The sequence below is a fragment of the Protopterus annectens genome, chromosome 7.part1 (genome assembly GCF_019279795.1).
Source record: "Protopterus annectens isolate FY-2018-M chromosome 7.part1, PAN1.0, whole genome shotgun sequence".
Taxonomy (NCBI): domain Eukaryota; kingdom Metazoa; phylum Chordata; order Ceratodontiformes; family Protopteridae; genus Protopterus; species Protopterus annectens.
Window position 1 is genome coordinate 521,367,581 of NC_056740.1, and position 17,496 is coordinate 521,385,076.

Here is a 17,496-nt window from a genome sequence, read left to right on the forward strand (position 1 = left end):
TGGTATGGTGAAACATAAAAACTATTTAGACGGCACAGATGTAATCTTCTGGCTTTATCAACATTGAAGACGTCAACTTACAGCTGTTGAATCCACTGACTAAATAAAAGGTCCTTAGTGTGTGTAATGAAGTACATATTTTACTAAAAAAAGTGTTATGGTAGCATAAGCAAGTCATTTTTTGCCATTTCCATCACTTACTTCAATAATACACAATGAATGCTATGCATACCTAAAAACTAACTTCCAAAGTATTGGCAGACAGAGTATAAAGCAGTCTAAAGACAGACACCCACAAAGAACCTGCTACCTTCACTTCAATGCAAACACTCAAATGAGAAGACAGAAGACATGTGCGATCTAGAAATAAAACATAAATGCAAGATGCTAAGACTAAAACAGTCATTTATTTCTGAACATACAGTTGTAAAAATCTTGACAGCGCAAACCCTTTCTAAACTGAAGTCTGATAAAAAGTGCTTCCTTCCATAAAAGCAAAGGGGTGTGGTACAAATCAACAGAAAACAATCACAAAAGGTGCTAACTTGCACAAAAAATAGACAATGCTGCATCCAATGGAAGTATTTTTATGATAAAAAAAAATTGAGCTCAACAGCAGACTCAAATAGAATATGCGGTTTGTAAAGGACTGCCAAGCTTCACAAGCATGTTGACCAGAAACAGCAGAAGTCCTAGTCAGGCAGGTTTGTTTCACAAAAATGAAAACGTAGATCTCAGCAACCTGCCAACCAATTCCTCAAGTACACTGTCTAATGCTCTAGTCCACTGGTTATAAATAAAGTCCAACAGTGTTACACAGCATCTACTCCCATCTCCACATCTTCTTGCAACTTCTGCACCATTTTCTCTTCCAGTTTCTTCGAGGTACCTGGAAACAAAGAAAATAAAAATATGAGAAAAGGCATCACACCACATACAAATGGGTTTTGCTGAAACTACAAATGCTGTCTCAAAATGCAATGTACAGTGACCCAAAGGCAAATGTAAGTCAACAAAAGTACTCATCAAATCAGAAGACTGAATACTAGGATCACTGCTGGGTTCTTGCTGAAAGGTGGACATCAATCTCTCAGCAGCCAACTGACTCAAAATCATGTGCTTGCATTGCAACCTTACTTCAAAAGTAACTACTGGGTAGACTGCCTGCAAAAAAAACCAGTAAACTGCACCCCCTTTTCTTTTTTGTTGCCTCAAAAAGGCTAACAGATTTATTGCATCAACAACTGCACTGCTGAAAGCTAACGAAGCCCAAAAAAAGTAGTGGCAGCCAAATCATATCCCGCTGTATGCGATTATATATATATATATATATATATATATATATATATACATATATATATATACATATACACACACACACACACACATACACATATTTATTTTTTTTGAACTTTATGGCTCATGTTTCCAGTGTTTTTTTTAGCTACTTCAACATTACAACATTTGCACAATCCCAGATGCAACAGTCTTGTCACGTTCTTATACCTTTCCGTATATAGTCCTTCTGCCAGTAATACATCACAACCAGCAACAAGTGCAACTGTCTCCAATTCTGTTTTACAAAACCTACCGTTCTCTGTTTCTCCCATATATTCAACAGACTTTGTAAACCAATGTATACACAGTCTGCTCTTGGCCACCAATATCGACCTTTCGTCTTTTTGTTTAAATTCACCTCTCCTTAACAAATTCCTATGTTTGATCCCGATCAACATGAGGTCGTTCCAAGAGTCTTCTATACCTGCAACTATATTTAGGCAAGTTCTTGCCTTCTCATCTGATACTTTTGTTTTTTTTTTTTTTTGCACATTCAGTTGCTTCCAGAGTTTTGTCTACTTCTGGTTTGATTTCTATCATTGCTTGACACAGATATTCTTCTGCTAAACTAAGCAGGGAAGTCATATTAAACTTACTCTTATTTCAAAACTTACTGCGTTTGGGTCTATACATGTAATCAATTTCAGAGGCCCATACCTCCTCCAGAACAGGGAATATATAATCTTGGAATGCATAGATTATTATTATTCATTTGATGAGCATGAAAACATCCTTCTTGTTTTCCTGTCCAACCTATCAAACACCTTTTGGGGCCAGTCAGTCACTCCAAAACTGTGAGACAGGACAGGAAGGACAAACTGATTTATAGCTTGGACTTTGTTCCCAGACTTCACTGCTTTCATGTCTTCTGAAATACTCCCCACGTTTTATTTGCATTTTTTCATGTTTTACTGTTAACCCTTCATCAATTTGCAAATATTTATACACTCCCTCTTGCTCACATTCTTTTATATCACATTCCTGTCCAAAACTGTGGTGCTGCAGCTTTCCTGCTTTAAAGGTTGCTTTTGCAGACTTAAAGACCAAATGACATTCTTATATCATCTGGAAATGTTTTGACCACTTGCAGTTTTCCTGTCAGTTCTTCATTTGAGAACTATACAATTTTAAAATCATCTACAAAAAAAGATAAGTGTGTACACTTTGTTGTTTTCTTGGAGCCAAATTGTAGCAATGACTTAATCTGTTAAGTAGACAGCTTAATGGGTTAAGGGCAAGACAAATGAGCATCAGTAGCAGAGAAACACCCTGGAATATCCCCCTTTGAATTTTTATCCCTGGAATAATAATTTGTCCTTTATCATGACTTAACTGCAAAATGGTTTGCCACTGTTTCATGGTCGTAGGTAACTGTAATGTAAACGATCAGTGTAGGATGCATCTTATACATTTTAAGCACTTTTATCCATGAATGTGGGATACAATCAAATGCTTTGCTGTAGTCTAACCATACCATACTTTATCCCCTCTTTACATTTCTACATTATGGACTTATTTAACAACAAATGATCCTTTGCTCCATATGACTTTTTCATTACCTTTTTGTTCTATTGTCATGATAGAGTTCTCTTTTAAACATCTTTGTTATGTTGTACAGGATCTTCATTGACATTTCTGCAAATTGTATCTATGTCTTCTTTTTGGTGGTGTTTCATTTCCTTTTGCCTTTTTTCCCTAATTCTCTATAAAACTTTATGGGGCCATCAATAAATTGCTTATTTTGTACTTTTCCTTTATATGGCTCAGTATACGTGGATCCAGTTACAATGAGCTCTGTACACACTTGTGTATTGCCTGATGTTGCGGATATAACTAAATAATAAAGTACAAAATGCTAGGGCACATTTTAGACAGTCCCAGTAACAATCAAGCAGCCTCAATTGTAATAAATCTTCCGACCAGGCATAATTCAGAAAGTGCAGAAAATTGCTCAGTATAACAAACACTGTTGCTTAGATGCTAGGGTATATACCAAAGTTCTGATAGTTCACCAAAGATTAAAGTTGAACTCAAGTTTCACCAAACACGAATTTTCATTAAATCCTCACCACAAAACTATAGCTTGTGAACCAAAGTCCAGCGTAAATAACCAAGCGTTTCGCGGTGTTCAAAAAATTTTATTGTCTCAAACGGCAAGCGCTTTCAACATTGGTCTTCCTCAGGCCGATAAAATAATACATTTTAGTTACATTTTATACCATAAACAGTTAATGATGTCATATCCTGCCTGACATATACATACAGACATTTAAGATGCAAGATATAGTTACTACCCGTCATCTTTTGCATCTAGAACTTTTGTATGTAGCGTTTTAATATAGGTTTTAGTATAGGAAAGCATACTATGTTTATAGGTTGTAGGTATCCTTTTAGTAAAAACGATACCAAGTATTTAACTTGAAACTTTAACTTAGCTGAGGGTTGAATGCATTCTATGATATTGTTATTTCTTACTCATATTACATGTATGCAAGTAAATATAAATATACAAGACACATATACAGAATCAGACATATATGTCTCTGGTTAACTTCTATACTTGACACTTTTTATAGAAATATAGTGATCATGAGTTATTAAATACATAATTCATAGTATGTTATAGTATTTCATTAGAATGCATGAGTAGTTACTTTTATTTTAATCTAATATTTTTAATATAGTAATTTAAGTAGTAGTAGAAATGTACAAAGTTACAGCATCGCGTTTTGTTTTAAATTATTTAGATTATTCAAATTACTTATTTGTTTCTGTGACATTAAATGAGATGGAATGTATTGAAGTGATTTTTAAGAAATTAGGTCAGGCAGGATATGACATCATTAACTGTTTATGGTATAAAATGCAACTAAAATGTATTATTTTATCGGCCTGAGGAAGACCAATGTTGAAACGTGCCCTAGCATTTTGTACTTTGTCTATTCATTTAACTGCTTTCAGGGCACAAGTGTGTTGGTGAGGTTAAATTTGTGAGCTCATAACTAAATAATGCCTTGTGGTTGTCCGTGGCCAGCATAACTAAATAATGCCTTGTGGTTGTCCGTGGCCAGGAAGATCAAACTTGCCTCAAATTTTGCTTTGGTAGCCTTTTTATTTGTCTTCTGAGTTGTTTACTTTGATGACTGGTTTTTATCCTGCTGGGTGCTACACCACCTTATTTTTTGCCATGATTTTCTTCCATCAATTCTACAGCCTATTGATTTTGTGATTCCTCCAGGATGGCTTGGTTTGTGAGTTAGTTCGGTATTTCTGGTGGGTACCGCTGCCTCTACACAGCTATTGGCATTCTTGTGGGGTTTCAATTTTTTTTACCTCGTTTCCTAATTCCCTATAAAACTTTTTTGGGTCACCAATTTTTGTACTTTCTGTATACTCATCTGCATATCTCCTAAGTTTTCCTGCCGGTGCTAACAGTATTAGTTTATCATTTGCAAAAGTGCACAATAAATCCTAGTCTGTTCATGTACACATACTTCTTTGAGTATTCTGTTGATCTATTCCTTCTTCTATACTCTTCCAACAGCAACACTTCTTGCCTTAATTGCTTTATACTTTTCCCTATTTGATACTTCCATGATGGCATTTGATTTCTCCCCTTCCTTTCCCTTACTATGTGTTTTTATGGTAAGACTATCTATTATTAATTTAGTTGAACAGTAATGTATCCTATTTACTTCTGTTATATTGCATGTATATCTATGGACAGTCCTAATTATTGTGTTCATTTGTTTTATCAAACTTCTAACTTTTTAGGCTTTATTGACTTTTGGTAGTCTGTTTCTTTCATTGATCTTAATGTCTGCCCATCTCTCTTAAATCAAGCAACTCTTCTCTTGAATCATTTTCTTTTAAACTGGGGACACATTCTTTGTTCTCCATTTCATGGGGCCATTTTATAGCAAGTTCCAGAGCATTTTCCTGAGCCACATTCTCTTAGTTTCATCCTGTAAAGTCATCCTTAATTGCTTCCATTTGCTGAAGGAGATGGCCATGTATACCAGGTTACTACAAGTCTGGAGAATTAAACACGCTGACATAGCAGATGCAGTTGGAACTCAAAGTATACATTCAACAACTAAATAACTCAGACACACTACCTAACACAAGAGAAGCAAAGCACTTCAATTCATTAGGCTTAAATCTGTGTGTGCATATAGAGCACACCCATTTTTAACCTATATTTACATACCACAGTTGTCCAAGACTACTACACAGCTTTGCATTCTCCACATGATCATCACTGAGTCTTGGTTCAGTGGCGTTACCACCACCGCCTGCTTTAGGATATGCACTTTCCTATTGTTTTTAGATTCTTATGTTGTATCTGACCTGCAAGTCTAAAAGTACTCTGCAGTTTCTACCATGGAAGTGTTTTGTTTCTACGGATGGCTTTCCAGCATTACCTTACTGTCATGTTGATTTTCACGCACCAGCACTGTAGCTGAAGAAAATCAGCTCTTCAAGCTTCTACCAACAACTGAGAGACAGAAAGCAAGTCCTTGCCATGCAGTACTCCTATATGCCAACACTGGAAGATGACAATTCTCACAAATTTTAACTCTTTTCAGTGGATAGCTCCTTCAACTTGTCTGCTGAAATGAGGAGAGTATGGCTTGGAGCTTACGTCTAAAGTCCCACACAAGGGTAAAAACTCTGAAATTCTGACTTGTGTACTGAGGAGCACTGCTAAATGTAATCAGCAGTGCCTCACCCTGAAAAGTATTGACTTCAATTCTACTAATAACTTGCACTTATGTCTGACAATATGACTACTCAAAGGAACCTGAAATATTTATTACTATTATTATTATTAGAACAACGCACACAAAAAATACAGGTCTTCCCTGAATTGGAACAAATCAAGTGTGACCAACTCCACAGATAACATGTACGTTACCCATCATGTCTTCCTAGGGAATGTTATGGTAAACACCATGAGCCCCATATGGCACAACTCTGCAATTCTTGTTCTGTCTGACTTGGCATTCAGGCCAAAATGTTACATCGCTTGCTCTTTTCTATTCCCAAATGTAACTCATATCCTCCAACTGGAAACTATTTTGTCAAATTTGAACATTAAGCCCAAGACACAGACTTTATTTTACTGCAGATGATTTTTGCTCAAGCCAGCCTTTCTAAACAACATCATTAATCAGCCAGATTTCTAAGAGTCAGTGCACATCCAAAATTCTTTTTACTTTTATTTTATCCTCAGTAAGTACACAGTCCACCCCCCCCCCCAAAAAAAAATAGTTCCTTTTCTAGCTATTTTTCATGCTTCCCTGGTAAACGGCATATCTGTTGTGTGTAGCTCCTTTTTGGGTTTATATTTCAATTTCAGATCATTCATCTCTCTATTTTCTAAGAAACCATTTTATCCTGTAGTAGGTGCTGCTAAAGCTTATTCTGTCAATTAAAGTCAGCAAGCTTTCCTACTGTAATCTGCCCTTATCAGACCAATCAGAGTATAATGCTCCCTTCAGTATATACCTGACCATGCAGCAACTAGAGTGACCTCAGAGCTTCCTTAAAAAAAAAAGGGGAATATAAAGTATAACAAAGCTTCCTTACACAGAATGTCAAAGCCCTTCCCTCTACTCAGTTTCCTATGGATTACTGAGGGGTGATCTATGCCTTGTTTGCAAGGCATCCACCAACTCCAAACTTACAAATCTCCTGCATATTTGTAACTCAAATAGTACCAGAAATACAAGGTCCAAGGATCTGAATTTTGTCTGCGACTTAAACAGAACAAGCTGGAGAGACAGATGTGTCCCACAGACAGCCTCTACTATGGAACAGGCTTCCAATAGTGCATCTATTACCCAATTTAAGTGCAACCTGGACCAGTGCATGGGGAAAAGGAAGATTTACACCGTGCCTGGCTCCCATATCCCTTATGGACAGATGTAGCTTATAAATAAATGCCTGTGCCTCAATGTCCTAATTGGACACAGGAAGTCATTATTTTGAAGAAACTTAGCCAGGCTTAAAAAAGCCCCCCCCCCAAAGATTATCCCAGTATGAATCTATGAATTTCCAAAAGCAGAAAGCCACCTTTGCCTGCTACTGAACCTGTGTAACTAACAATGCATGTTTAGCATACAACTCTGACACACAGTGGAGTAACAGAAACACTAACTCGTTTGTTATATACGCATGCTTTACTTAGTAGCGGTCTATAAACTATGACTTCTGCAGCAATACTCCACAATTCTCTCCAAATTGTGGGTTGACATTTGCACTGCACTGCAGTGTCCTGCACACTAGCATCATGTGGTATTGTCCAGTCTCATAACACCAGGCAAACATTCTGCAGTACTTTGTCTACTGACAAAATGACAAAACAAGCCAAACCTTCAAAACAAAGCAAAACACACAACACTTAAACTCATTTATTTGTACATCTCCAGAGTTTGCAATACAACCTCAATGAAGTTCAAAGATTAAGGCAAGATTCAGGTCAGTAAAAGGGTCCCCTTTCTGCAATACCATTAAATGACACTGAAAACATAAAAAGGGCACCAATCTCTTGAAAAATTTTCAAATACCACTAAGAATACATGGGACATTCTGGAAACCTAAAAGTACGAAGGCATGTACTACGTAAAAGAAAAACAAATCACTAAACACGATTCTGACACAGATTTATTATGTACCTGCTGTGCTACAAATTGAAAAATGTATACACCAGAAAGAGTGATCCAAGTATTCAAATCACCACTGCTACGAGAAGGAATGGACAGAGAGCTGCATCTAACCGTAAGAATCAAGATATGAAGCAATGGTCCACATGTACACAAGAAGGGAGAAACCAGGCAAGTTTCTGTTCTTAAGTGGACTCACCTGTACCTAAGCTAGGCATCTTTACTTAGGCAATCATCATCACAGCATGGAAAAGCGCTAAACATACATAAACATAATTGCTAGAGGAAATCGCCAAAGCCACTACAGCACATCTGCCACGCACAAAACAATCAAATCCAAACAATATGCAGTAGTGTGAACAAACAAAATGTGTAAACAAGACAGGCACAGACCTGGCAATGAGCCAAACAATGGTACTGACAAATCAAGTAATTAAAATCATGACTTTTTACTTTTAATGAACAGACAGACTCAGGCAACTCCAAGTGTTTACCTGCATGGGGAGCCCGGATAAGGTGGATATTCTGTTTGACTTCTTTGATATCTTGCTCCTTCTGCAGCTCTTTGCCCTTCTTCAACCTTTAACATGAAGCGAAGTGAAAAAATATAATCGTGTCACACTGTGGCACTATGTCACTCATTTACAAAAATGCAAAAATTACACCAGCTTGATTCTATTATGCAACATAAGGAATAAAACTAATGTGAGGAACAGCAAGTGAAAAATAAACCAGTTTCTCTGCATCCATAGTCCATCTCACAAACACACATGAAGCACATCCGGTTAAAACATTCTGGTCACTGAATGTGCTCCAATTTTATATCACTCTAGTCACATTTGCTTTTAAGTACTTGCAAAGCATAAATAAATAATCTGATACATATTACTTCTAAATATTTGCTTGCAGTCAATATCTTTTTCTTCAAGAAACAATTAAATGACATGGCTGCACAAGGTATTGAGAGGCATGGGAAGGACTGTGCCTGAAGAAAAATGATGACTTTTAGTATGAAGCAACAAATTTCACAACCATTATTTTATTTACTTTTTAGTGGTGGACAACTGGAACAACCTTCAAGATGACGAAACTGCAAATCCACAGTCAGTCAAGATGGCATGGGAAAGGTGTTTTTGGGGGAGAAGCATGTAGATGAGAAAGGGAAGGACTGTAGCCATGAAGTTCTATGCACATCAATCAAGCAGACTGAAAGGCTGCATGCTGCCCTCTCTAGACACTACACACACATATACATACAGTACAGCGCTCACAGTTTTATCACAGCACAAAATAATGTGATGCTGCAAATGTTGAGTTACATCAACATCAAAAACATTTTACAAACCTAGTCTTCAGCCCTTGTTTCTATACCAGCAAAAGTTGTAAATGCAATTGGCTAACCAAAATCAATAATGCTTCTGGTAGCATTACTACCTCATTTTAAAATACCAAGCTGTCTAGTGCTAGCCCCAGAGTTACTGAAAAATAATTACAAAAATACATGGCAGTACTAAATATCAAGAGCTGCTGTTCTCCTTTAAATTTGTTTTTTTTTCTCCCAGCAACCTTTGATGTGCTTACATACACCAACTTTAAAATCATCATACCTCAGAGAAAATGGAATACTCATGTCGAAAATTTAAGCCCACATTTTCGCTCATTTAGTGTCACTATCCCAGGACTCCCACTATACAGTCTTACAATATCAAACTGTTCTGTACCTATATTAGGGTAAAATCTCATTTTCCCTGCTCCAATAATCTTCCAGCAATTTGATTAACAAGCACTAATTATTTTATCAAGGATACTCGAGTAGTGATCTACACCCTACACACCTGAAAGGATCTTGCTTAAGCACCATGCAGAGGGAATTGGCAGCTTCTAAGGTTTTATTCAAGAGTTGCCATAAAGCCCGATTACCTCGCTTAAAACTGCCAGAGCTATCAAGAGATCCCAATGTTACCCTACCTGACAAGTTAAACAGTGAGTCGTTAAGCATTCAGCAAGCTGGTTTGAGAGGTTGGAGGTCTAATTACAATAACAAAGACACTACTACTCTGGCTGTTTTTGTTGGCATTTCAGAAGAGTGTTCAGTTTGTGGTGTGGAACGAAATGTGAGCTGCCAAGATGAGACCTCTTTACACATGTACTGTACTACACAGCACAGTAGTGCATACAGCAGCTTGAAGACGTTTATCCTAGTGACTACATCTCATACCTGCTAATCAGGTGAAGCACCGATGCGTCTACTGGGGTTTGCAGGACTGGTGAAACCACTGAGCCATGTTTCAGCAAGGCCACCCAGATCACAAGTTCAATTTGTGAGGGAGTAAGATAGAGCCCACCCAGCAATTAAGAAACACAATGCAAGGCTATAGAGGTCGATTAAATACCAGAAGTAGGCACGGGATTGATTTACCCAATTTTTATATGTAGCTGCTCAGGCAATCAAAAGTGCTGACAGAAACACTTACTATAGAGCCGTTTGCTAACGATATAAGATCCAACAAACATTAAAAAGTTTTAAAATAAATGAAAAATATTCTTCTAAAATTAAACTTTTTGCTGATGACATTCTGTTCACTAGAGGTAATACTGAACTCTCGTTGGGTCATATACAGTGGATATAAAAAGTGTACACAACCTGCCAGGTTTTTGTGATATTTGCAATGACAATAAATCATTTTAGAACTTTTCCCACCTTTAATGTTGACTTATAACCTGTATAATTCAATTGAAAAATCTGTTAGGAGAAAAAATTAAAAAAAAATATACAAGAAGCTGGTTGCCAAGTGTGTACACCCTTAAAACTAATACTTTGTTGAAGCACCTTTTGATTTAATTACAGCATTCAGTCTTCTTGGGTAGAAGTCTATCAGCAAGGCACATCTTGACTTGGCAATATTTGCCCACTCTTCCTTGCAAAAGTGCTCCAAATCTGTCAGATTGCTAGGACACCTTCTTGTGCACAGCCCTCTTCAGGTCACCCCACAGATTGGATTTAGGTCTGGGCTCTGGCTGGGCAATTCCAAAACTTTAATTTTCTTCTGATGAAGCCATTCTTTTGTTGATTTGGATGTATGCTTGGGGTCATTGTCTTGTTGAAAGGTGAAATTCCTCTTCATCTTTAGCATTCTAGCAGACGCCTAAAGGTTTTGGGCCAAAGTGACTGGCATTTCGAACTGTTCATAATTCCCTCCACCTTGACTAAAGCCACAGTTCCAGCTGAAGAAAAGCAACCCCAAAGAATCATACTGCCACCACCATGCTTCACCGTGAGGACGGTGTTCTTTTGGTGATGCAAAGTGTTGTTTTCGTGCCAAACATACCTTTTGGAACTGTGGCCAAAAAGTTCAACCTTGGTCTCGTCAGAACATAACACATTTTCCCACATGCTTTTGGGAGACTATGTATTGTTTTGCAAACTTTAGCCATGCCTGGATGTTTTTCTGTGTAAGAAAAGGCTTCCATTTTGCAACCCTACCCTATAGTCCAGACATATGGAGAATACGGGAGATTGTTGTCAGATGTAGTACACAACCAGTACTTGCCAGAAATTCCTGTAGCTCCTTCAGTGTTGCTGTAGGTCTCGACAGCCTCCCTGACCAGTTTATGTTTCGTCTTTTCATCAATTTCGGAGGGACGTCCAGTTCTTTGCAATGTCACTGTTGTTCCTAATTTTCTCCACTTTTTTGTTGACTGTCTTCAGTGTGTTCCACGGTACATCCAATGCTGTGGAAATTTTTTTTGTACCCTCCTGACAGATACCTTTCAACAATGAGATCTCTTTGATGCTTTGTAAGCTCTCTGTGAACCACTGTAGCAGGCAACTGAGTAAATGTCAAGAAAATCCTACTAAGACAGCTGAACTTTATTTGGGGTTAATCAGAGTTTCTTTAATTGATGGCAGGTGTGTACGCAAGAAGACTGAATGCTGTAAGTAAATCAAAAGGTGCTTCAACAAAGTATTAGTTTACGGGTGTGCACACACATGCAGCCAGCTTATTGCACACGTTTTATTTTTTTACATTTTTTCCCCCCAACAGATTTGTTTTTCAATTTGTACAGGTTATAGGTCACATTAAAGGTGGGGAAAAATTTTGAAATGATTTATTGTGGTCTCATTTTTTTATATCACAAAAACCTGGCATTTTAACAAGGGTGTGTACACTTTTTATATCCACTGCAGTTAGCTCTATGGACTATTCTGAAAAGATTTCAAGTATGAAATTTAATCACAATAAAACAAAAACCTTGCTTATAAACAAAGGGATAACCACAGAGTTAAACTCTTACAAAAATATGGCTGGGGCAAAATTACTATTGAGACTAATAAAAAATCAACTTTAGTTAACTACCAAAATTTAATTGATACAATATCTAAATTAACAGACAAATGGAATATTCTTTAGTCATTAATTCTTTCTCCTTCTAAAAAAGTTAAAAAGCATAAGCTCCATTTTATCGAAGTTCTTATGGCATTCCAAAGAGCAAGAATCTCCTTATACTGGCATATCAGAAGTTGGGAGGACAGAAGCATTGGTTTTCCCAATATTAACTTATATTTTAAATCTTTAATAATTAAAGTAATACTCCAGTGGCTTGACTATTCTTATGCTTCTTGCTGGAAATCAATACATGAAAATATACTAAGACAATAACAAAAATACAGTAGAAACTTACAAAAAATTGGACATAAATACCTTTTTGGGTTTTAAAAGATTACGTATTAAATGAAAAATACAAGTTTACTCTGCAGCCTTTCATAAATCAAGTTCCATTAATATTAAAGAGATTTATGGATTAATATTAGTAGATCTTTGATTAGATAATTCTAGTTCCTATAGAAGGATGCTCAATATCTTTTAATACAAGGAAAATGTTTCACTTACAGAATAGCAATTTAATTTACTGGCATCAGTTTCTGCACGGGAATAAAATATACTCAGCTGATTATCAGATTGCTAGATACAGTCAGGAAAACAGTAGTTGGCTAGATATACAAACATGTAAGGAATGTATTAAATACCAAATAGCATTAGACATACAAACTATTCCAAAAATCCAAGACGACTTTTCTAATATAAATAATAATCCATCTAAAGGTAAATCATACTTGTCAATCATATACAAGATTATTAGAATTTAATTTGTTCCCCCTGAATTGTCATACTGGAGCTACATGACAAAACATAAATACAAAACTAAGGAATTTTCTGAGAAAAGTACAAAATTATTCTTAAAATCTGCAGAAAAATTGATGTCCTCTCTATAATGGAAAATTAATACATGGAATTTTTTTTACACAGAATTTTTGCTAAAAGCCCGCTAAACTGCTGTTGTATATAAATCAGAAAAATAAAAAGCTGGAAATGCAATGAAGCCTTTGACACAGACTGGTTTGATATGAGCATAGAATGCAACACAGTGTCATCTTTCTAGACTGATTTTAGAAGGCTTTGTCATGCATTGTGGTCAGCTAATTATACTATTACAGATTCCTGGATTTTGTTTAATGCCCCAATCCCAAACGTTACCTCCAGTATCACAAATATCTCTTTGGTCTGTCCTAGCTATTTGCTAGGAAAGTTGTAACTAAACATTTCAAAACTACTCTCTCTTTTACTAGTGAATTTGTCTGTCTAGCCAAATCTGTTTGCAAAAATGAATTATGGACCACAAAATGAGAAGCAGAAATGTAACTCATCAAGACAAAGCCTAGCAGAAATGTAATAATCTATTAGAAAAGTGGTGACAGAATACAAAGAAGTTTGGAGTACAGACCATTTCAATAACAGAACGGCTTTACTTCACTGATGGTGAAGTCTTTCCAGTTCTTTACATGTGTAGCTAAGACTGCCTTATGTGAACTTCATGTTGGCCTTAAGTCTCCTTAACTGTCTTTGAGTGTAAACAGGCAGGCATCTCAATTTACGAGAATAGGATGTTTGCAATGCCTGTGCAATCACATGGTCAGTGACGAGGACCACAGATTCCGTAGGACAGATTACGAGTATGGACAACATTTGGAACTCAATGAGGACATCCCAGAATAAAAGAACGTTCTTCTATGGAAATTACATAGCAATCACGAAGCCTTCAGCAAACACTGAAATGTTTATGGGTGCAAAAAGAGAATGATACCAGCAGTAGTAGCCACTACCAAATTATCTTGTATCTAGTGATCTTGCGGATCAAAGGGTAAGGTAGAAAGTATGCAGTCTTTTGCTAGATATTTCTTGTGGTTCTGAAATAAGAGCATCCTTCTTTTGTTATACAGTTTATTAATATGGGAGCTGTACCAGAGAGGTTTATTCTTGAATCTACCATCACATTCAGGGCAGACTGGTACTAACTCTTCTATGCAGTTATTTAGGTGCTGGCAAAACTCAAAAGGTCAGTATGGCAGCCTTATAACTAGGGTCCATTTGCAAGAAGTTTTGGGGAATTTTGTATAAGTCTTCTACAAGCTAAAGAAGGCTTACCTAGCTGCAGTCCCTACAGATGGTCAAATTTGGTGGAGAGGTAGTACTACTACGCCTGACAGAAAAGATGACTGAGCTGGTGTCAGACTTAACCAGTGACAAAGAGATGCGAGGTGGTGTACAGGCATGGGCTAGGTTGGAAAGGACCATGTCAAAGAAATTAGAACCCCTACCGAGTAGTTTCACAATATGAAAGTGGAGAAAAGCACCCACTTCCTCCGGGGTAAGTTAGACTGGACTACATTCCCCCTCCCCCCACGAAGGAGAACCGTGACTCCACTGCTGTTGCCAATTTCCCCTACTGCTGGGTGGATGACCATACTGAACATTGCCTCAAAAATCACAAACTCCTCTTAGACCTCTCAGTTTGCTGCTATTGAATGTGTCTGAACCAAGGCAGACAAATCTGTTGCTTACCTACGAAGGAGTGCTACAGGCTCTGAAATTTGACACCAACGATAATTAAGGTTTTTTCATCCTCTTCCCTAGTCACTAGAAGAGTATGTACATTTAGTCTAAACATGTGGAACCAAAGAATGAGTTTAAGAAGGTTACCTTCGTATCTCTGCAAAGTCCATTAAGAAGGAGCCAGATGTAGCAGCAGCTTAGGCAGGACCCTCATAAAAATTATAAGCAAAACTCATGCTGAGGTTCAACGAAGAAACAGTTGCCAAATACAACTACAACCTTTAATTGCCATCTTGCAACTGATCTAATGACTGCTGCACTTTTGTATCTCATCTGACTACCTTCACTGAAGCTTCACTAAACGGCAGATGATGGGGAGAGCAGTATACGTACAAACATAAATGATACTGACAAATCTCAGCAGAGAATACTGCCAACGAATGCCAGAGGCCCGACACCACTGAAGTTGGGATTAAGGAATAGATTATCAGACCTGTCACCAATAGTTTGACCACAAATATATGGAATGACAACTGTCAGTACCATCAAGGAGGACATCAAGGTCATTATCTATGTCAATGGCACAAAGGCTGCAGCTCACTGACACTCGGTGTAGACAAATATTAGACACCAGCATCACACGGGTGAAATCTGTTTCCCTGAAATCAGCACCAGAAACAACTGGGCCAGTGAAGAAATCTAGATGATCTAGTTGAAAAAGCTAGGCTGGCAAAAGGACCATCTGCTCAGATACTAGAGGAGGATGAGGCAGTAGACATGTTTTGGAGAACAAAGATTTTTAAAAGCTTATGGTTACATATATCAGTGTCACACAAAGAAAAACAAGAGACCTACCTGAAGCTCATCCCAAGGTCATGACTTAAGACACTTTTATCCATTAATGAATCAACTTCAAATAACTATCAGGATTGTGATTTTTAGCAGGAGAAGCTGGAAAGCGAGGTACAATTCTATTGGTCCTGTACTTGAACTTCATTTTTAAGGTTCACAAGAATCAGCAGAAACAGAAACAATATTGGAGATCAGTTCAAATGTCATGATGAACAGACCCTGCTACAATGTTGAGGCTGATGAGCCTGGACACAAAGTTTCCTTCAGCACTGAGGGCTTGGCAGTCCTAGCAGACAGAATGCCTCCCTCATGGAACAAAACAAGTGTATGCCTAAACATCTAGGCTAAAAGTTAAAGGATAAAACAAAACTTGGTTCCAGAAATAAATAGAAAGAGGAAAAAAGGCTGCACTTGCACTATTATTTGCTGCAAAAAAAAAAAAAAAAAAAAAAAAAAAAAAATAGTAAACTGTAGCCTGAAGTCATTCTCAGATGAATCGAGCTTTTTTGAGTGGCAAGAGAGACCTGGAGAAGAATGTCCAGCTATACAGCATTCCAGGTGAGAGGGAGGGGAATTAGTAACTTAGGGGAGGATTTTAGATGCCAAACTGCCCAATGCCAAACAGCATTAGAATGGATGGACCTTGTCTTACAATGTTACCCCATACCCCCCATTTATACATTTGTGTACCACACATTACAAACCCTGCCTGTGAATAAGTCATCAAGTAATAAGTTCCAAAAGAAAAGAGTAACTGGTTTGACAAAGAACACTCACCTGTTCATGATGAATCTTGCTTGGCGTTTCTGTTTGATCTCCTCCACCCTCTTCATAGCAGTGACTAGTAATAAGCAGGAACATAGTTAACTATAAAGAATTTACACTTTTTATAAAATATTATTTGAACTAGTCCAAATATTCACTTTTGCAAAAGTACTACATGACTACCAAGGGATACATCAAACGCAAATGTTTCTTCACTTGTTACAACCGTCACCAATGTTTAACAATTCTAATCTCCCACAATAAAAGATATTTACAGCATCTCACCTGTCTGGCTCCATAATTCTCTGTTATATTTGACTGGTATGTTCCTTCGTTTTTCAAACTCAAATGAGTTATCCTAGTTTGAAAAAAAAAAAAAAAAAAAATCAGTGATTCAAAACACATTATTCTTCCTCTCCTTTATATTTAAGGATTTTACACAAAGCATGAGAGGAACAAAGGAAAAGCAGTTCGCTTGTTACGGAAGACACTGGGGATTCTGTTTCTATCGCGCTGAAAATAAACTCCACAAGAGTTTTCAGACACTGCATTATTCATTCCACACACCTCATGACCGGATTCACATTCAATGTGAGGAACACACATAAAAAGAATGTCTAGAGAGCCTGGACTGTGTGTGTTCAAGTCACATTGCTTAAACACGCAACAGGTATTTCACTCTTCAGTGCCAGAATACTAGTTAAATTCACTAAGTTTATGAATAGTAATTAAGGAAAAACTAGTCAAGTCTGCTACAGTGATGCCAATCCACGTGTTTGAGACTCAATTTAAATTGGAACCTGTGTGCTGAGAACAGCCTTACGAAACTATCTGCAAATATATAGAGCTGAGCATATTTTCTGTATTATAGAGCTAAAATTGTTGCTTAGATATCTGTTGTCTTACTGTTCTGCAAATATACAGAGATTAGTATATATTTTTTGGGTTTTATAATTTGCACTGTGATTCCTCACATCTCT

The 17,496-nt window shown here is 37.1% G+C and overlaps 1 protein-coding gene across 2 annotated transcripts in view; it reads right to left on the reverse strand.

Annotated features, from left to right (window-relative positions):
• Positions 1 to 388: 388 nt before the first annotated feature.
• RSL24D1 (ribosomal L24 domain containing 1) overlaps positions 389 to 17,496 on the reverse strand; it is a 93,895-nt gene continuing 76,787 nt past the window's right edge. For both annotated transcript variants that reach the window (XM_044078942.1, XM_044078944.1), the window contains 4 exons: positions 16,802 to 16,874; positions 16,529 to 16,592; positions 8,501 to 8,586; positions 389 to 889 (listed from right to left, as the gene is read on the reverse strand). In XM_044078942.1, coding sequence (XP_043934877.1) covers positions 813 to 889; positions 8,501 to 8,586; positions 16,529 to 16,592; positions 16,802 to 16,874 — 300 coding nt within the window. In that variant the 3' untranslated portion in view covers positions 389 to 812. The remainder of the gene's footprint in view (positions 890 to 8,500; positions 8,587 to 16,528; positions 16,593 to 16,801; positions 16,875 to 17,496) is intronic.